General features: G+C 45.3%; 1 protein-coding gene across 3 annotated transcripts in view; it reads left to right on the top strand.

Moving 5' to 3' along the window:
* map3k4 (mitogen-activated protein kinase kinase kinase 4) overlaps positions 1–21,515 on the top strand; it is a 259,054-nt gene that overhangs the window by 201,418 nt on the left and 36,121 nt on the right. For all 3 annotated transcript variants that reach the window (XM_070890163.1, XM_070890164.1, XM_070890165.1), the window contains 10 exons: positions 1,877–2,026; positions 5,732–5,893; positions 8,464–8,597; positions 8,686–8,764; positions 10,172–10,238; positions 11,509–11,605; positions 14,586–14,705; positions 16,400–16,500; positions 17,545–17,625; positions 20,641–20,832. In XM_070890163.1, the coding sequence (XP_070746264.1) occupies positions 1,877–2,026; positions 5,732–5,893; positions 8,464–8,597; positions 8,686–8,764; positions 10,172–10,238; positions 11,509–11,605; positions 14,586–14,705; positions 16,400–16,500; positions 17,545–17,625; positions 20,641–20,832 (1,183 nt within the window). The remainder of the gene's footprint in view (positions 1–1,876; positions 2,027–5,731; positions 5,894–8,463; positions 8,598–8,685; positions 8,765–10,171; positions 10,239–11,508; positions 11,606–14,585; positions 14,706–16,399; positions 16,501–17,544; positions 17,626–20,640; positions 20,833–21,515) is intronic.

The following is a 21,515-nucleotide window of genomic DNA, read 5'->3' as shown; positions in this document are numbered from 1 at the left end:
AGGTTGAACAGCTTCCCACTGGTTCTGTAGTTTAGTTCCACTCCAGCGGGGAGCTTGTTGATTGTGAGGTGGAGCATGGCGGCGAGGAAAATTGAGAAGAGGGTTGGGGCGATGACGCAGCCCTGCTGGACCCCGGTCCAGATGTGGATTAGGTCTGTAATGGGCTGGGATAGCTGGGCTTGACAGCTCACCACTGGCTTGGTGGTATTGGAGTACTAAAGGAAGGGCTTGGGAGAATTTAACGGATCCCTGAGGGTTCGGGGTTGGAGTTCTGGGAGAAGTGAGGAGACAGTGGGGTCCATGGGAAGTTGACAGAATTAGAGAGCTTTGCAGTGCGGGAGCAGTGGAGGTGGGTGAGCTTGGTTGGGGGGGTTACTTGTGGGTGGCTGTACTGGATTGGGACTGGATTATGTAAGCACTGAGGGGGGAACAGGGATCTGAGAGAGAGCTAGAGAATGGAAGCACTGATGGGGGTTTTGGTACTGTAAGGAGGCAAAATAGGTTCTGGCTCACATTGAAAGAGGGGAAGTAGATGGGGGAAGTACTGTATGGTAACCTGGGAATTGGGATCTTCTGGGACATAGGGTTAGATAGAGAGGGAAAAGCAGGGTGGAAAAGACAGGGGGGTGGGGAACGGAGGGAGAAACGGTGGGGGGTGGGGCTTGAGGGAGAGACGGGGAGATGGAGGGAGGGAGAGACGGTGGTGGGGGGGCTTGAGGGGGAGATGGAGGGAGGGAGAGACGGGGGGGGTGGGGGCGGACATAGGGAGAGACGGGGGGGGGGGCGGGGTTGGCAGTGGGGGGAGGAGAGGAGGCAGGGGGGGAAGGAGAGGAGGGAGGGAGAGACGGAGGGTGAGATGCAAGGGGAATGGAAAGAGGGCTTTTGAATTTTTATTCCGTTTCATACAGTACATAAAAACGGGGGGGGGGGGGTGGGGCGGAGGGAAAAAAAACAGTTTTACTTGTGTTATTTCTTTCCCCTGTTTCTTTCCTCCCCTCCCCCCCCCCCCCCCTGTAGTTGAAACTCCAGTGGAGTGGTGGAGGGGGATGCAGTGTGTTTAGTTGGTGTTCAGGTTTAGTAAGACTGCAGAGGGTCAAGAGAACCCAGACCTGTACATCTCGACTCAAAACCAGGCCAGTATTACTGAGACTGAGCGAGGGGGAGTGTGAAGGGCCTCACTCAGAAATTGTATAAATCAACAACCCCTCTGAGATAGTTTCTGCAACATTTCAAAAGTTTATGATTAAGGTTTGGTTCCCAAAAAAAATTTTACTTCACAGGCTTTTGGTCTTTTCTATCAATGGGTACAGGTAAGAGGGCATAGGGCTTACAAAGACCAAGTCCTGGTCTGTGTGAATGGCTGGTCTTGCTGCAAAACATGCATAAATCCTTGTGTGGGGTGCAGTGATTTTGGGGAGTGGGGTTTGAACGATGGGAGTGGTATAATGGACTGAACAGTGCCACAGGAGATCCACTTTCATTCTAGTAGCTGCAAAGACTACTTCTTAAAGATCAGTACTATTATTATTGTAATTATTTGGTTTCAAAATGTGAGGTCATGATTTTAAAAGCCTGCCAAGCTATACGAAGTCCCGATAAGAGATCGGAAGTGTAAAGATTAAACTGGATTATAAGGGAATATTAAGTTAACTATTACAAAATTCAAAGAATGATATTTAAGTATTCACTTTGGCAAGTTAATATTAAACAAATCAGTATATGGTCACAATTATCAGCTTGAGTTGGTTAATTGAGTGCTGGAATAAGTTTATCAGAAATATGAAATTGTGTACCACAGTAGTATCTTGAATTTGAATAAATTGTCACTACTTAATCTACAAAGTAAAATTTTTTAAATGACTTTACCTCTCCTCAGATTTATAATTTGTTGCTGGTCGTCATGCAGTCTTCCCATCTTGTGAGTCAACGTAAAACATTTCAGCAATCCATTGAAAATCTAGTCTCTCTGCGCCGTGAACAGACATCCAGCCAGCCTGTCATAGCCAAAGCTTTGGAGCAGCTGAAGGTAGATTCTGTCTTGATCAGTTTAATTTAAGTGCCCGTGCTTTAGAACTGTGTAATTGAGAACTGATCCTATGTTACAATTTCAATGGACAGTTCAGAGCAGCGCAATGGAACATGGCTTTTAATGCTACTCATTTATAAAACTTTTTTTATTACCACATGTCTTGTTGAAAGGAAGAAGTGAACATGACTATCATCTTGCAGTAATAAAAACAGAGAATGCTAGAAATTTCAGCGGGTCAGGCAGCATCTGTGGAGAGAAACGGTTAACTCAGGTCGCTGACCCTTTGTCAGAACTGGCAGAAGTACGAAATGTCACAGATTGTTACGGAAGTGCAAGGGGGCAGTGAAAGGGGGAGAGGAGGAAAGAACAAAAGGGAAGGTCAGTGATAGGGTAGAAGGCAGGAGAGATTAGAGAGACAAAAGGGACGCTGGACCAAATTAAGATGGTAATGGCACAAGTTTGGAAACAAAAGATGAGTCTAGATGGGGTGTGAATGGCAGAATAATATTACCAGCTGCCGTAGGAAACAGAAAAATAAAAGGGGGGGGGTGTGTTTTTAAAAAAGGGGAGGAAATGGAACAGAATAGGGGCAGAGATTACACTCTGAAATTGTGGAACTCGATGTTGAGTCCAGAAGGCTGTAAAATGCCTAAACGAAAGATGAGGGAGGTGCTGCTCCTCGAGCTTATGTTGTAATCTTAGTTACTTATTAAGCTTGTATCCTCTATCTCACAGCCCCATCATATTGTATTTTATTCTCATGTGTTTAATTGTATTCGATCTGCACGGAGAATTTCTACACCTAGGCATAACTTTTTGTTACATTTGGAACTACGACTGTAAGAAATCTGTTTTGCGGCTTTGGACACAAGTACATTAGGAGCCAGAGGCAGTCAGGACTAGGGAAACCAGAATTAAAGCATTGAATCACTTAAAGCTTAATTGAAACCCATTCTTTGTTACGACCCTGCAACTGAAACACTTGGAGCTTTCCAATACTCATATGATCAAAATGTTATGATTGTCCCTAAAAAATAATGTAAGTAAAGCCTCATTTGTGACCTTAAGGTTTAGTGTGATATTTTAGAAGTGCTTTTAATGTTTGGCGAAGCTCCAGCAAGTTTACTGCAGTAGCTGACGGGCCCCAACTGATATCTGTCTCTTGGTAATTGCCACTTGTGGGTAATACAAGACCTGTCGCACATTGGTAGGTTGCAGGTGTAAGACAATTTGAATCTGACAAACCAAATATGGTTGCAGTGTAATCCTTTATATTGTGTTTTGACCAGGGCCAGACACATGCAGTGTCTTTAAGCGGTAGACATACAGAAAAATAAACGCAATTACCTTGTTTTTCCCTGGGTAGAAACCTAACCTTCGATTCTTTTGATCCCAACTCTCTCCAAATTGTTAAGGAAAGCTCAAGATCTCTATATAGGTCACTTCTCTCGCAAACTGTCCTTGCTGATTCATTATGGCATGACGAGTGTTGTTGTGAACGAGACCCCCAGAAATGAGAGCGTTCCGACAAAACACCAGATGCCAACTTGTTTACCATCCTGGCCCATTGTCCCATTTGCTATCTCAGGTCAGTTTGGCTATCTCATTTCACAGTATGGCGACAAAAATAAAACGACAGGCAAGAGTCTCACATTCTACAACCCGCATCTCAGCAGAAGCTAAACAGCAGTAAGCAAAATTATCCCTGATACATTAAATTCCTAAAGCATGCAAGGAATGAACAACTTTAACAATTTCATTATTTCTCGCTATAGTACAAATTCACAAGCCATTTATAAGTAAAACGAAAGCAAGACCCTTAATCAGATGAGATTAAACCAAATCCTAAGCCTACATATATAAGTATACACGACTAGGGTATCTGACGTAATTTGCTTTTTCTTCCCCAGAAGGCGAGTGATCAAAATGAGCAAATATTAAGAGTGTGTGCATTCACTAATATCATGCAGTGACCATACTGAGCAAACATTAGAGGGTGTGTGTTCACTAACATACTGGGCGGACTTTCAACTTCAGTGGGTGCTTTATGCTTTTTAACCCTTACCTCATTTTTATTTTGTGGAAAATTGGGCGGGATGTATGAACAAGCATCCGATCTGCTGCTGCCTGCAAATGTTAAAAATTCCGCCCGCTTTGTCATGCAGTGGTATTTGCAAATTTACTCTGTTGGTCAAACAATGGAGTTCTCAACTTTGAGCAGTCGTAGTGAGAAAGTAGCAGAGGACTAGTGATCTTGGATTTACGGATTGCTACAGGGTATTGGTGGTTTTCGGGCAGGTCGCCATTTTGGCTAAGAAATATTACTGGGTGTTGTCTTTAGGAATGCAGAAAGGCCGAGAAATGAAACAATTGAACTATAAGAAAAGAATGGCACAAAGGAAAATGATTGGGAAAGGAGCCTTGGAGCTGACACTCAATCATCAGAGCAGCTAGGAATGAGGGCAGTACAGTGCTTAAAAATAACCTCATTCACATCTTTGTTTCACTGCTAATGTCTTGTGACTGTTCTATTGGCTTTATATTGTGAGCCTTGAAGGAAAGATGGAAAGAAAGAAAGACTTGCATTTATATAGCGACTTTCACGACCACCGGATGTCTCAAAGCGCTTTATAGCCAATGAAGTACTTTTGGAGTGTAGTCACTGTTGTAATGTGGGAAACGTGGCAGCCAACTCCCACAGCAAGCTCCCACAAACAGCAATGTGATAATGACTGGATAGTCTGTTTTTGTTATGCTAATTGAGGGATACATATTAGCCAGGACACCAGGGATAATTCCCCTGCTCTTCTTCGAAATAGTGGCGTGGGAGCAGACAGGGCCTCGGCTTAATGTCTCATCCGAAAGACGGCATCTCCGTCAGTGCAGCACTCCCTCAGCACTGCACTGGAGTGTCAACCTAGATTTATGTGCTGAAGTCCTTGGAGTGGGACTTGAACCCACAACCTTCTGACTCAGGCGTGTGTGCTACCCACTGAATTCTTAAGTTTTCAAGATTAACGGTGTTCCTGTAAACCAGTTCTTTCAGATTAGTTTTCCCTATTTTAAGTGTGGCCATTGCATAATTTTAAGCATGTATATAAATGGATCAAATCCTTTAATGTTACGTGCCCCCTCATTTGATGATTTTCGTGAGCACTCGCATTGTAAGAAAGTACTGTTAAAAGGTCTTGCAGTATTGGCACCAATGCTCCACTTTGATGAAAATATATTTGTTAATTTTTATAAAGAGCACAACTCTTTGTAAAACCTGTACTTTGTCAGTATTTTTAAACACCCAGTTTTGGGCACTGCAGGCGAATTGTGGGCGAGGAAAAATTCAAAACAAATCTGACAGAGGTAAACTGTTGACTGCTGTTGGGTTGAAGGGGTTCATAGAGCATTAGTCTCAAGTGATTCATAATGTTCATTTCTATGTATCTGTCATTTCAAATTGCAGAGAAGTAATAAACATTAGTAATGCAATACATATATTACCTAATCCACTACTCGGAACAGCAGTGTCAGTCGATTGGAACTATGCAGGGTGTATAGTTTCACCGTTGTAGTGAGATACTGTTTGTTCCTGCCATATTATGTTCGAATGTCCTTGAGTTTCAAACAGAAGTGTTAACTCGAGAAAGTCTCAAACATACTGCATGATAATTGGGTTGTTTTCCTAATGGTTTCCAATTTAAATTTCAGCATGAAGCATTATTGCTGTGCAATAAGATTAGTAATGCGATTGACAGGATTGACAAGATGTTCAATTCCGAGTTTGAAGCTGAAATGGATGAATCTGAATGTGCAACTTTGCAGCAGTACTACAGGGAAACCATGATTCAAAGCTATAACTTTGGTTTTGAGGTAATGTTCCTAATGATACACATGACTATTTAAAGTTATTGAAGAAGCCTATTCTACCAAAATGCTATTAAAGTAAGCTACTCGAGGTTTAAACTAATTTTTAAAATTGATGCAGCACGACATGATCGATAGAATGAAATCTGGTCTAAATTATTAGTTTTTAGAAAACATTTCTTTAGTCTCATTAAGTTGTGTATTTAAAAAGAATCTTGATTTACTTTTGCAAACCAGTGCCTGAGCTGGGATTACAGGTGCAATCCCCACCCCCACCCATCAATGTCATCAATATTGCTTCACGATGAATTGGCTGTGGTTCAATTTAGTCACGGAGAGATGATTGGTGTTATTTTGGAATACTACACCATTGTATGAAGCTCCATGTCCCAACATGCCTCGATGAGTTATACTGAGGTAGGCAGATTCAGGTTACAGGCAGCCTTGGGGCTTAAACCGGCAAGCCTCGTGTCACCAAGCAAGTGCTCCGTAGCATGGACTATCGAGGCACTTTTCAAAACGCCACTTGTTTTTAAGAACATAAGAAATAGGGAGCAGGAGTAGGCCATACGGCTCCTCGAGCCTGCTCCGCCATTTAATATCATGGCTGATCATCAACCCTAACTCCACTTTCCTGCCCGATCTCCATATCCCTTGATTCCCCAAGACTCCAAAAATCTATCTCGGCCTTGAATATACTGAGAGACTCAGCATCCAGAGAATTCGAAGGATTCACAACCCTCTGAGTGAAGACATTCCTCCTCATCTCTGTCTTAAATGGCCGACCTGAGACTGTGCCCCCTAGTTCTCGACACTCCAGCTCGGGGAAACATCCACCCTGCATCTACCCTCAGTCTCCCTCAGAATCTTGTGCATTTCAATGAGATCTCATCTTTTCTTGCAAGTTGGTGCTCATATTACTCAAATGTCCCTTTAGTTTTGATGCTGTTTTTCTTGTCAATATTAAAGGTTCAGTTTAAAACAAGATTAGTGACCACTTAACTTTTATAAATATTTTTAGTGGTTTGTTTTCGTCTGGAGAATAGAATGTTTTTTTCCAATTTGTGTATTCATTAAGTACTCATTGTAAAGGCAGAGCCATCTCTGATGTACCCCCTACCACACCAGAACAATATGAGAGTGCTCATTTACTATTAATTTGTGCCTGAGTTGTGCCTACACAGTTTTGTGCCATGTAACGCTACCCACTCGAAACTGCTCAGACTCACTTCATGGGGAATCATTGTGACCATCAAAGAGAGGAGGCCTGTAGGAACAGGAGTAGGCCATTCAGTCCCTTGAGCCTGTTCCACCATTCAATTAGATCTGTACCTCAACTCCAATTACCCGCCTTTGCTCCCTTGATGCCCTTACCGAATAAAAATCTATTGATCTCAGTCTTGACCATTGAAATTGACCACATTCATAGCCTTTTGTGGAGTGAGAGCCAGGTTTTCACTACCCTTTGTGTGAAAAATTGCTTCCTGATTTTGCTCCTGAATGGTCTAGCTTTAACTTTAAGATGATGCCCTCTTGTTCTGAATTACCTCACCAGAGAAAATAGTTTCACTGTGTCTGTCCTATCTAATTCTTTTATCGTTTTTATCTTGATTAGTTCCATCTTCTAAACTCAGGAGAATATAAGCCATGTTTATGCAACCCGCCCTCATAATTTAACCCTTTCAGCCCTGGTATCATTCTGGTAAATCTGCACCATATTTCTTCCAAAGCCAGTATATCCTTCCTGAGGAGCGGTGCCAAAAACTGAACGCACTGGTCCAGGTGGGGTCTGACCAAAGCTCTATATAACTGAAGCATCCCCACCGACACCTGGGAATCCCTGGCCAAAGACTGCCCTAAGTGGAGGAAGTGAATCCGGGAGTGCGCTGAGCTCCTCGAGTCTCATCGCCGAGAGCATGCAGAAACCAAGTGCAGGCAGCGGAAGGAGCGTGCGGAAAACTAGTCCCACCCACCCCTTCCCTCAACGACTATCTGTCCCACCTGTGACAGGGACTGTGGTTCTCGTATTGGATTGTTCAGCCACCTAAGAACTCATGTTAAGAGTGGAAGCAACTCTTCCTCGATTCCGAGGGACTGCCTATGATGATGAACTCCCTCGCCTTGGTATTCCAGCCCCTTTGAGGTAAAGGCCAACATTCCATTAGCTTTTTTGATTACTTGTACCTGTGCACTATAGTTTAGTGGTTTGTGTGCATGGACACCTTTGCTCACCATTAAGAAAATATTCCAATTTGTCTTTCTCCAATACGAAGTGGATGGCCCCTCACTTCCCCACATGGGACTCCATCTGCCTCAGTTTTGCCCTTTTCCATCAGTGTGAGCTGAATTTGATCTCCAGTCATAGAAAGGGCAGACACTTTCCATATAGTCCCTTTGTCACCATAGCTCTTGGATCTTGAGACACCTTTACTTATTGAAAGGTTGGGTGGGTTTTTTGTTGTGTTAGGCTTCAGCTTTCTTTGTTGCTAAACAAATATGTTTGTGTTCGAAACTGCAGTAAAGCACTCGATGTACTTGCATCTATATAAGTTTTAACGTTACTTTTGTCTTTCCAGTATCACAAAGAAGTTGTGCGTCTGATGTCAGGAGAATTCCGACAGAAGATAGGGGACAAATTTATCAGCTTTGCTAGAAAATGGATGACCTATGTGCTGACAAAATGTGAAAGCGGGAGGGGAACGAGACCCAGGTTAGAAATATATTTCTAAAAAGAAATAACGTTGGAGCCTCTTCCTTCAGATCAATATTAGCCGTCTAATATTATGGCCTGTTTGCAGGTGGGCAACGCAGGGCTTTGATTTCCTTCAGGCGATTGAACCAGGATTTATTTCAGCTCTTCCAGAAGATGACTTCCTGGTAAATTGCCTTTATGTACCTTTTTAAAAAAAAAATAATCATACCTACCTTTTGTGATCTACACCGTGTCATTGAATCTGACGGTCATGTCTGGGTCTTTCGTCGGTAAGTCAATGCTTCAGGAAATGGTCACAAAGGTTGTACTTGAGCCGTGCCCTAGTCTCTGCTGGCTTCCTAGCTAAATGTTAACTATTTGGTTTTTTTGGTTCACGTGCCGTTATCTTACACACACGGATGATTTTACTAATCAGTCTTGGACCACCGCTGTGCTTGACCATGTAATTACTGGGCCCAGAAGAGCCTAGGGCCCAGGGGCAGCACGGGTCAGCCCACACTGCAATATGTGTGCGCACTTGGTCCGTGCAGCAGAGCTGGTCTCCAGTTGTCCTGGTTAATCCTTGCCACTGGACCAAGACCTAGCTCTGTCAAGCCGTGTGGTGGCTGGTGTGCAATGGCCACCCCACGTTAAAAAAATCCACGCACAGGCATCTTCCACCCCCGCAATTGGAGTTCAAGGCTGGAATATCGGGTCCTTCATTGAAACATCTGTGAACTCATGTGGAAGCAAGTCATCCTCGCTCGAGGGACAGTCTATGATGATGATGAATGAGCTATATATGCTATCATCCCAGCTGATGGTCCTTGTCCACTTTCAATGTTATGTAAAAGTGTAAAAGGAGTGTCTGCTAGTCAGTGCTCAAGTTGTACGGTGCTGTACTCCAAACGTGCTTTGCAGCCAGTGAAGTACGTTTGAAGTGTAGTCACTGTTGTAATGTAGGAAACTTAGCAGCCAATTTGCACACAGCAAGCTCCCACAAACACCAATGAGATAAATGACCTGATAACTTTTTTTTTTAAGTGATATTTTGTTGAGGGATTAATATTGGCCAGGACACCGGGGATAAACTCCCCTGCTCTTTTTCGAAACAGTGCCAAGGGATCTTTTACTTCCACCTGAGAGAGCAGATGGGGCCTCGGTTTAACGTCTCAACCCAAAAGACGGATTGTAACTGATACGCTGCACCTCATGAAATAAAATCTAAACCATACAGCTATGTTTTGCATTTGTGTTTTCTTTGCAAAGCTGTGGAAATGGGGGAAAATATTTTTGTGATCCTTCCCTGCCTTGTGTATTCCTTTAAACATTTAACAGACTGAGCTAATTTTATTGGTGTGGACAGTTCACACCATACTGACCAAGTTTTTATTTTCCGGGAAATACACCAGTGAAATCTTTGGCTGGGTGTGACCTTTATGACACACGGTCTGTTTTTTTTTTACAGTATATTCATTGGGTTGCAATGGTACTTTTCTATCAGTTAAATCTTAGCCGAGTGAGCTGACAGAATACTAAACTATTGTTCGAACTCTGGTGTTTACAAGTATCCTTTATTTTGTTTTTTGCAGAGTTTGCAGTCTCTAATGAATGAGTGCATCGGTCATGTGATAGGGAAGCCTCACAGCCCTGTGACAGGTTTGTGCTCGGTGTTGTATAATGAATACAGCTGATAACAATTGAGTGTTGTGCTTCATCAGACTGGCATTTTTAGTAAATATTATTGAATATTGCCATTATATGCCAGTGATGCCCAACTCTATCTCTCCACTCCCACTCTATTATGTGACGCTTGCATGTTGTCTGACCCTCAAAGCCTCCCTGATAAAGTGCAACATTCCCACTGACACCTGGGAGTCCCCGGCCAAAGACCACCCTAAGTGGAGGAAGTGCATCCAGGAAGGCGCTGAGCACTTCGAGTCTCGTCGCCGAGAGCATGCAGAAATCAAGCACAGGCAGCGGAAGGAGCGTGCGGCAAACCTGTCCCAACCACCTCTTCCCTCAACGACTATTGTCACACCTGTGACAGGGACTGTGGTTCTCGTATTGGACTGTTCAGTCACCTAAGGACTCATGTTACGAGTGGAAGCAAGTCTTCCTTGATTCCGAGGGACTGCCTATGATGATGATGATGATGATGATGATGTCTGCCATAAACATAAAGATAAGAAATAGGAGCAGGAGTCGGCCATCTGCCCCCTTGAGCTTGCTCCACCTCCGCCATTCAATAAGACCATGGCTGATCTGATCTTGGCCTCAACTCCACTTCCCTGCCCGCTCTCCATAACTCTCGACTCCCTTATCATTCAAAAATTTGTCTATCCCCACCTTAAATATATTCATATTGTGGTTTGAGCCAGAATTTCTTTTAAGTCAGCATGGCAAGTCCAAAACTCGTCATGTTGGGCCCCTGCCGGAATTCTCCTGCCATCACTTCTGACCCCTCCCTTGCTGGGTGTCCCCACAAACTCGACCAGACGGGTCTGTAAGCTCAGTGCCCTGCTTGTTGTGGTGGTATAATAAGGGTGTTGGCAGTACAGTATCGATTGTGCGCCTGTAAGGTTACTTTCAGATTAGATGTACTTTTGTTTGGAATTGGCAGTTCAGGTGGCGTATCGTCAAAAATGCCAAACCAAAGAAATCTAGAAACATATAAGGACATAAGAACATATTTTATATTTTGTTGTATTTTCGTATCATCTACAGTGTGCAGAATTTGAGAGAACCCATCCTGTTTGTAGCCATGTTAATGGCACTTGGCTTGTAGTATTTAAGCTTACAGCTTCACAACAGTACTGATTCTTTTTGGAAGCTATTTTTCATGTTTCCTGGGCATTATGGTTAATGGTCTTACAGATGTAAGCCCAATAAATGTGACCTTGCATTAACTTTAATATATACCTTCCAGGAATTCATCGAAACAGCCCTCGCCCTATCAAAGTACCCCGATGCCATAGTGACCCACCAAATCCACACCTCATCATCCCTACACCTGAGGGATTCAGGTACAGTACTCCATATAGTCTCTCTTCACTTTAGCTCAATACAAGAGCAGGGCTGGAAATATTTTGACTGAGCAGTTTTCATCTTCCGTTAAGCCATTCTTTGAATACAATGGCAATGTCAAACAACATTACTCATCTTAATGCAGAAAGCTATTTGCCAGGCCAAGTTAATTAGATTACCCGCTTTCTTCATTAATGTCTGATTCCAGTGCTCTTGGTTGCATTGACCCGTGAGAAGAGGACTCCGAGCAGAGATTCTGAAAATGCCTATTGAGTGCATTTGAATATTGACTGAACCAACCAAAATGATCATACCAGTCTCTGACCAATCGTCACTCAACCGCCGTCTCCGTGACCAATTGTCACCCTCCTGCAGTCTCTGACCAATCGTCACCCTCCTGCAGTCTCTGACCAATCGTCACCCTCCTGCAGTCTCTGACCAATCGTCACCCTCCTGCAGTCTCTGACCAATCGTCACCCTCCTGCAGTCTCTGACCAATCGTCACCCTCCTGCAGTCTCTGACCAATCGTCACCCTCCTGCAGTCTCTGACCAATCGTCACCCTCCTGCAGTCTCTGACCAATCGTCACCCTCCTGCAGTCTCTGACCAATCGTCACCCTCCTGCAGTCTCTGACCAATCGTCACCCTCCTGCAGTCTCTGACCAATCGTCACCCTCCTGCAGTCTCTGACCAATCGTCACCCTCCTGCAGTCTCTGACCAATCGTCACCCTCCTGCAGTCTCTGACCAATCGTCACCCTCCTGCAGTCTCTGACCAATCGTCACCCTCCTGCAGTCTCTGACCAATCGTCACCCTCCTGCAGTCTCTGACCAATCGTCACCCTCCTGCAGTCTCTGACCAATCGTCACCCTCCTGCAGTCTCTGACCAATCGTCACCCTCCTGCAGTCTCTGACCAATCGTCACCCTCCTGCAGTCTCTGACCAATCGTCACCCTCCTGCAGTCTCTGACCAATCGTCACCCTCCTGCAGTCTCTGACCAATCGTCACCCTCCTGCAGTCTCTGACCAATCGTCACCCTCCTGCAGTCTCTGACCAATCGTCACCCTCCTGCAGTCTCTGACCAATCGTCACCCTCCTGCAGTCTCTGACCAATCGTCACCCTCCTGCAGTCTCTGACCAATCGTCACCCTCCTGCAGTCTCTGACCAATCGTCACCCTCCTGCAGTCTCTGACCAATCGTCACCCTCCTGCAGTCTCTGACCAATCGTCACCCTCCTGCAGTCTCTGACCAATCGTCACCCTCCTGCAGTCTCTGACCAATCGTCACCCTCCTGCAGTCTCTGACCAATCGTCACCCTCCTGCAGTCTCTGACCAATCGTCACCCTCCTGCAGTCTCTGACCAATCGTCACCCTCCTGCAGTCTCTGACCAATCGTCACCCTCCTGCAGTCTCTGACCAATCGTCACCCTCCTGCAGTCTCTGACCAATCGTCACCCTCCTGCAGTCTCTGACCAATCGTCACCCTCCTGCAGTCTCTGACCAATCGTCACCCTCCTGCAGTCTCTGACCAATCGTCACCCTCCTGCAGTCTCTGACCAATCGTCACCCTCCTGCAGTCTCTGACCAATCGTCACCCTCCTGCAGTCTCTGACCAATCGTCACCCTCCTGCAGTCTCCGTGACCAATCGTCACCCTCCTGCAGTCTCCGTGACCAATCGTCACCCTCCTGCAGTCTCCGTGACCAATCGTCACCCTCCTGCAGTCTCCGTGACCAATCGTCACCCTCCTGCAGTCTCCGTGACCAATCGTCACCCTCCTGCAGTCTCCGTGACCAATCGTCACCCTCCTGCAGTCTCCGTGACCAATCGTCACCCTCCTGCAGTCTCCGTGACCAATCGTCACCCTCCTGCAGTCTCCGTGACCAATCGTCACCCTCCTGCAGTCTCCGTGACCAATCGTCACCCTCCTGCAGTCTCCGTGACCAATCGTCACCCTCCTGCAGTCTCTGTGACCAATCGTCACCCTCCTGCAGTCTCTGTGACCAATCGTCACCCTCCTGCAGTCTCCGTGACCAATCGTCGCCCTCCTGCAGTCTCCGTGACCAATCGTCATCCTATTGCAGTCTCCGTGACCAATCGTCACCCTCCTGCAGTCTCCGTGACCAATCGTCACACTCCTGCAGTCTCCGTGACCAATCGTCACCCTCCTGCAGTCTCTCCAATAGCCATGCTGTTTACTGTGTGTGGTAATTTAATTTATTTATTTCATTCGGTATTTCACTTTTGTTGTTTAGCTTTGCGATCTGCTCTTGGCATGTCTAATGATGTGTAGCTTGTACTGCGTCCTGTAATACGTGCCTGAAATCATTGTTACATGACTGTAGAGCAGTAACCAAATTCTCAACTTAATCTACTTTAAATGAAGAGCCCGCCAGTCCATTTTACTGCATTTGGTAACCTACTAGTAGACTTGTTACCAATAGTACGTTAACTCCCTCAAATTAGGGATATTTCAGCTTTGATCACCAGTTAATATCTCCATGTAACTCAGTTATTTTTCAGATCCTCACTAAGCCAGTTTATTACGAGAAAAAAATTGCTAACCCCTAACTCTCACGATAGAATTATAGCATTCTCCGAATGCACTTTATTATCACCTTGTTATGGCAGCTGTGCAATAACCTAGCAACCTGCAGCAGCACCGGAATAAAAACAGTATAATCTAGCTAAAAGCAAGAGTTGGCATTAGCAATAGTGGTGAAACTCCATTAGTCATATTGCAGAAGAACCTTAAGGCGATTATAGTTATTTTTATGGTTGTGCTATATTCAGTACACAAATTAGAGTGCACTTGCCAGTATTTGTTCAATTGATTCTGCACTTTCTTTTGGCATCAAACCACAAATGTGAATACTATAGAAATAAACTGCATGAAATCTTCATTTATTTTTCTTGCATTAATTGTCAGCTGCATTCATGTGTTCTTGACTTGTTTTCTGCATCTCTCCTTTTCACAGCCCGAGGAGTCTTGGCTCTGAAGTGCGGACCCAATGCATCGCTGCTGTCATTCGCTCAGCCCCTATAGTTGGTGGGGACCTCAATCACACCAAGTCTGCAGGCACTGCAAATGAAATAAGGTAGTTTCACCCACAGCATGAACAGCGGTCAAGCATGGCCCTATACAGTCTTATTCTGCGTATATATACCCTATACTCTGAAGTTTAGCAGGTGATCTTATTGAAACATACAAGATTCTGAAGGGGATTGACAGGGTAGATGCTGAGAGGTTGTTTCCTCTGGCTGGAGTGTCTAGAACCAGGGGGCATAGTCTCAGGATAAGGGGAAGGCCATTTAAGACAGAGATGAGGAGGAATTTCTTCACTCAGAGGGTTGTGAATCTTTGGAATTCTCTGCTCTGGAGTGCTGTGGATGCTGAGTCTCTGAATATATTCAAGGCTGAGAGAGATAGATTTTTGGGGTCGAGGGGAATCAAGGTAGGGAGATCAGGTGGGAAAGTGGAGTTGAGGTCGATGATCAGCCATGATCTGATTGAATAGTGGAGCAAGCTCGAGGGGTCTTGGGGCCTACTGCTGCTCCTGTTTCTTATGTTCTTATATCAGTTGGGAGAAATGTTTAATCTGGTGTTCCTGCATTTACGGGGCATTGCAGTTAAATACTCAATTAAAAGTTGCTTCATTCAAATTCTTCCGCTACCTCAATCTTTCGCTCCGCAATAAAATCCCCCATTACAGAAAAGGCAGGCTCATGCTAATTGTTATTGGCATTGCTTAAGTCAATGATTGGATAGTTCCATTTTTTGTCAGCCCAATAATTTGATTTTGAATTGTTATGAGTAGACTGTAGATGCCTTTTACATCACCTTGTATCAGCTGCTTGAAAGCATAAGATTAAAGAGGAAATGTGTTGGCAGAAGCTGTCTTTTTAAACAGGAAGAAATTAATAGTGTGTTAAGCACCAACACGGTCACAGGCAGAGAGTGCTTTTACATTTAAACAGGTGCGAAGTTTCACATTACTTTACACAAGGAGTAAATACATAATGGCTGCCTCGCTAGTAGTTCGCTGGTATTGTAATTCCAAATCTGCTTAATTTAAGTGGCACGGGCATAACGGAATTCCGAAAGCTTTTCTAACACGTGAAAACGGAATTAAATACGGTGTTCCTCATTGAAATCTTTTATGTTGGTCTTTGATTTAATTGTGTGGTCAAGTACAGATCACTGGCTGATCCGTCATTTAAAAAGTGGAAAGTTTGTGCATTCACGGCTACAAAATGTCCCCAGTATTGAGTCAGGGATATTGTATCGGTGAGTCAGTGATTTTCATAAGCTGCTTTCGTCAGTTATTCTGAATACAAAACGATGTGCTGCAAGTTGTAAGTAGTATTGTGTCCTTAAGGGGCTGCCAAGCACTCAAACAATCACTCGTCGGCAGTGTCTGAAAGTGTGCTTCTCTCTGAGTTGTCCACACTTACTATCAACAGTCGAGCAACTCACGTCACGTGTCTGCCATCTTGGATGAAATCAGCCTTTCTCGCTGTGAGCATTGCCACAAGCATCTGGGGCCTTTTATCTGGCATTTGGTGTCTCATTGGATGAACCGAGCAGGAATAGTGTGGCTGGCGACAGGAAGTCTGAATTCCCTCCTGCTATGCTTCCTGGGGGGGAAGGGATTTGTTTATATATTGTAAAAAAAAAATCAAAGGTGTTCATATAATACAGTACAAAGTATATTAGCAGTCAAATTTTGAAGTGTATTGAAATGCAGACGGTATGGGATACGTTGGAATGTTTCTGTTTCTGTGAATATAGGGGTTCGAGTGTCCCTGAAAATGACCGCCTAGCATCCATAGCAGCTGAGCTGCAATTCAAGTCGCTGAGCCGACACTCCAGTCCCACTGAGGACCGTGAGGGTAAGGAAGTCTCCATCGAATGTAGTGTGCTCAAGGTGCAATGTTTAATAATACAGCCATACTGATCCCTGCCCTACCCCTAAACTCCGATCTTTCTCTCGTTTCTCCCCCATCTCCCCAAGCTCATCTTGCCCGTGAGACCCACCTCCTGCTCCCTTGACCCTATTCCCACCAAACTGCTGACCACCCAGCTTCCCTTCCCGGCCCCCATGTTTGCTGATATTAACAGTTTCCTCTCCTCAGGTACTGTCTCCCTCGCCTTCAAATCTGCCGTCATCGACCCTCTCCTCAAAAATGCCCCACCTTTCATCCCTCCGTCCTTACAAACTACCGCCCCATCTCCAACCGCCCTTTCCTCTCCAAAGTCCTTGAATGTGTTGTCGCCTCCCAAATCCATATCCATCTTTCCCAGAACTCCATGTTTGAATCTCTCCAATCAGGTTTCACCCCTGCCACAGTACCGAAACAGCCCTGATCAAAGTCACAAATGTCATCCTTTGCGACTGTGACAAAGGCAAACCATCGCTCCTCGTCCTTCTGGACCTGTCTGCAGCTGTGGCACGTCTGACCACACCGTCCACCTCCAACACTTCGCGCCGTCCAGCTGGGTGGGACTGCACTCTCCTGGATCCATTGTTCGTTCTCCAGTCGTAGCCAGAGAATCTCCTGCAATGGCTTTTCTTCCTGCTCCCACACCATTACCCTCCTATGTCTCACCTACATGCTGCGCCTCAGCGATATCATCTGAAAACACAGCGTCAGTTTCCACATGTATGCTGACAACACCCAGCTCGATCTCACCACCACTTCTCGACACCGCCACGGTCTCTGAATTACTATGTTAAAGGCACCAAATAGATGCAAGTTTTTGTGGTTGTGTCTCTGTGGTGCCACCTGCTGGTGTAATGCTGAACCACTTCACCACCCTAAGACTTTAGGAGTTTAGTTGAAGTCACGACAATGTGTTTAGTTTGGGATCTTCCCACCATTGGTCACTTTATAGTTGTAGAATTGAGTGACTCTTGAATTTATTCTCTTCCCCAGAGCCTACATATCCTAAAGGAGATCCAAGTGTTAGTGCACGAAGAAGCTGGGAGCTTCGTTCTATGCTAAGTCAGTCAAAAGGTAACAGTATCATTCTGGTAATATGCACTTGATGAACTTTCAAGGATGTTTTATAAAACAAAACTGTTCTGATATTCTGAACCCTTGCAGTTTTATTTTGCTGCAGTGCTTTCATTGAAGGAGTATGCCGCCTTCACCTAAGGTTTTTTTTTAAAAAGTTAAAATACATAACGTTCTATCACAGCTGCACATTTTCCCAAGATCCCTGATTTAAAGTAACTTCATTGTAAAAAGAAAATCAAAATTAGTACAGAGCACTGCTCATTCACGTTTTGTGGATAAATGTGCCATGTTCCACTTACGATGATCCTGCGATGCACTATGGTGTAGCCCATCTGGTGAGAGAGATAATATGAGATGCTTTGCTGCACTTTTTTTTTTTCTGGTAGTCTTGCTGATTTCAATCAGAACTGCGAAGTTAATTTTGCCGGGGAAGTAATGGTTGGTATGTTGTGTGTGTATATGGTACTTCTAGACTTGACTATTCCAAGCCTCTCCTGGTTCAAGACTCCTGGCTGACCTCCCACATTCTACCCTACATAAACTATGAGGTGATCCAAAATCAGCCCGTGTCCTAACTCGCACCAAGTCCCGTTCACCCATCACCCCTGTGCTCGCTGACCTACATTGGCTCCCGGTTAAGTGATTTCAGAATTCTCATCCTTATTTTCAAATCCCTCCATGGCCTCGCCCCTCCCTATCTCTGTAATCTCCTCCAGCCCCAAAACCCCCCGTCTGCATTCCTCTAATTCTGCCATCTTTGAGCATCCCTGATTATAATCGCTCAACCATCGGTGGCTGTACCTTCAGCTGCCTGAGCCCCAAGCTCTGGAACTCCCTCCCTAAACCTCTCCTCCTTCAAGACGCTCCTTAAAACATACCTCTTTGGCCAAGCTTTTAGTCACCTGTGCTCATTTCTACTTATGTAGCTCAGTGTCAAATCTTTTAACTCCTAATACTCCTGTGAAGCGCCTTGGGACCTTTCACTGTGTTAAAGGCGCTATATAAATACAAGTTATTGTTGGTGAGGGACATTATAGACTCCGATAAAAGTACAGGTTAGATCCATGGTAAATCTCTTTACCCTGCACCTAATGATGAAATTGGATTGAGCATGATCACTGCCCACCTCATTGGCTGAAATGTAGTTGTGGCTCCCATGACCCAAGCTTATATTCCCCGAGTCCTGTGTGTTTTATCCGTGCCCAGAGCCTTCAGTTATTTATTGTCCTGAAGAGGCGCACACATGCATGTCCTTAAGCAAGAAATATGAGCGTATTTACCTGTGTTATCTTCGGAACATGCTGCCATCCCAGTTGGCATCTCTGTAAAGTGCGACTGGGTTACCAGCAGAGCTGCTTATCAATAAGATTATATTGTGTTATAACATCGTATATCGAGTGTCAATGCTCTGAAAATCAGTGCAAAAATCAATGCCAGTCAACCATTGGGAAAATACTAGTGATTTAAAAGGCAAAACAAGTGAAAACTTGTACTTTATTTTTCCTCTTGCCAATTTTTCTCCAGCTCACCTTCTGCAGAAGGTGTTTGGTTCCGTGCTGGGCTGTGGTTCCATATGCACCAGACACCACCCAGCACCGCAACCAAGTGGCCATTTTTCTTGGGTGGCCTTTGATGATGAATGTCAGCTGGTTACTGGGAGACACCGAAGGCACGTTTAATCTGATTTTCAGCCTATTCCCCACAACGTGCAGGAGTTGCTGCGCAGTAATCAGGAGCGGGAACCTTGCCGGATCCTTCAACTAGGGCTAGTTGTAGCTGGGATCCGCTATCTCCACAAACAATGGGTTTTGGGACTCAGTGCTTCACTTACTCACTAGATAAATTTGCTGAGCCATCCGGGAAGACAAATTGTTACCCTTCTATTAAAACGTGTAATGTTTGTACGTAGGTGCAGATATGTTCTCGAGTGTCCCCTGACCAGTTCACTTCAATTTCTACTGTTAACCAAAGCATATCTCGTTCTTGGCAGACTTCATGTTTTTTTTCTTAATTTTACCCCCCTTTCCTCCCCTCCACTCATGTAGATGGGTGACTCATGTCGGGCGTAGTTCTACAGGGGTTAGCTGCCCTCCAGTCCGTTACCCAAGGGCCTGCTGTGTCGGGGGTAGTTCAGCCACAGGGGCATCACTACTGAATTTGATTCCAGCACAAACTTATAAGGGACCGTGAGCAGTATCCCTGACCGGTTATCCTTCAAGTAAATACCCCAAGCTCGCTGGTCCCATGGCTGAAGTTGATAACTTGGCGCACACTGAAGGTCAGAACAAGGGCATTCCAGTCGTGGCTGGTTCAATACCAAGCCATGCAGTGGCGCTCTCCACTCAGCTGTTGGACTCGAGGGCATGATCTTAGAATAAGGGGCCGCCCATTTAAAACTGAGATGAGAAATTGCTTCTCTGAGGATTGTAAATCTATGGAATTCGCTGCCTCAGAGAGCTTGGACATTGAATAAATTTAAGACAGAAATAGACAGTTTCTTAACCGATAAGGGGATAAAGGGTTATGGGGAGCGGGCGGGGAAGTGGAACTGAGTCTGAACAGATCAGCCATGATCGTATTAAATGGCAGAGCAGGCTCGAGGGGCTGTATGGCCTACTCCTGTTCCTATTTCTTATGTTCTTATTCCCTTTTTTCAACATTCCATTATTTCCGCTGAACCACAATATCTCTGTCTTGCATCCATCTCTACTTTTTCCTTTCCCCTTCCCTTCATAAAGCAGGTGGTGATGATTAGTCTGAAAGAACAGTTGACCAGTGTCAGAGGAAGCACAATTTCCATTAAATAGATTTGAATCTGCAAAACACAGCAGCAAAGGGGATAAGAATTGAGGCATTTTATTTTGGAAATGTTACTTTATCGGCACGTGTCTAATACGGGCACTTTGCTCGCGGGGCGGGGGGGGAGGAGAACAGGCAAATCTCACTCATTATTGTGGGCCGTCATTTGGTGTAGATTACAGATTGAAGGTGTGTGTGTGTTTAATTTCCTAGACCTAGCTGCCAAGCAGAGTCGAATTGATGCTGTCCGCAAGTCCATTAAATCCTTTGAGCAGCAACAGAACCATCAGATGAAGCGAAAGAATATCATTGGCCAAGTCTGCGACATTCCCAAATCTTACGATAATGTCATGCAAGTTGGCTTAAGAAAAGTGACGTTTAAATGGCAGCGAGGAAATAAAATAGGTAATGTTGGAGTTTTGGGTGTAAAAATAAGCATTCGGTTTATGTAGCTCTCGTGTACAGAAACAAAAATGATGTTAAAAGAAAAACTCAGTTTTCTCCTTCTCTTGGCTATGGGGGGGGGGGGGGGGGCAGTTATGGACTGCCACGCTCGGGTTGGGAAGGGGGGGGTGGTTACAGACTCATTCAGTGGGGCGGGGGAGTTACAGACTCGCGTGGGGGTGGGGGGGTTACGGGCTCACTCGGGCGGGGGGGGTTACAGACTCACTCAGTGGGGTGGGGTTGGGGGGTGGTTACGGACCCACTCAGTGGGGCGGGGGGGGTTACGGACTCACTCAGTGGGGTGGGGGTTACGGACTCACTCAGTGGCGGGGGGGTGGGGGGTGGTTACGGACTCACTCAGTGGCAGGGGGTTTACAGACTCGCTGGGGGGGGTTACGGACTCACTCAGTGGGGCGGGGTTGGGGGGGTTACGGACTCACTCAGTGGGGCGGGGGGGGTTACGGACTCAGTGGGGCGGGGTTGTTGGGGGGTTACGGACTCACTCAGTGGGGCGGGGGGGTTACGGACTCACTCAGTGGCGGGGTGGGGGTGGTTACGGACTCACTCAGTGGCAGGGGGTTTACAGACTCGCTGGGGGGGGTTACGGACTCACTCAGTGGGGTGGGGTTGGGGGGGGGTTACAG

The sequence above is a fragment of the Pristiophorus japonicus genome, chromosome 9 (assembly GCF_044704955.1).
Source record: "Pristiophorus japonicus isolate sPriJap1 chromosome 9, sPriJap1.hap1, whole genome shotgun sequence".
NCBI classification, from domain to species: domain Eukaryota; kingdom Metazoa; phylum Chordata; class Chondrichthyes; family Pristiophoridae; genus Pristiophorus; species Pristiophorus japonicus.
The sequence above is the reverse complement of the archived record's forward strand: the minus strand, read 5'-3'. Positions and strand labels throughout refer to the sequence as shown.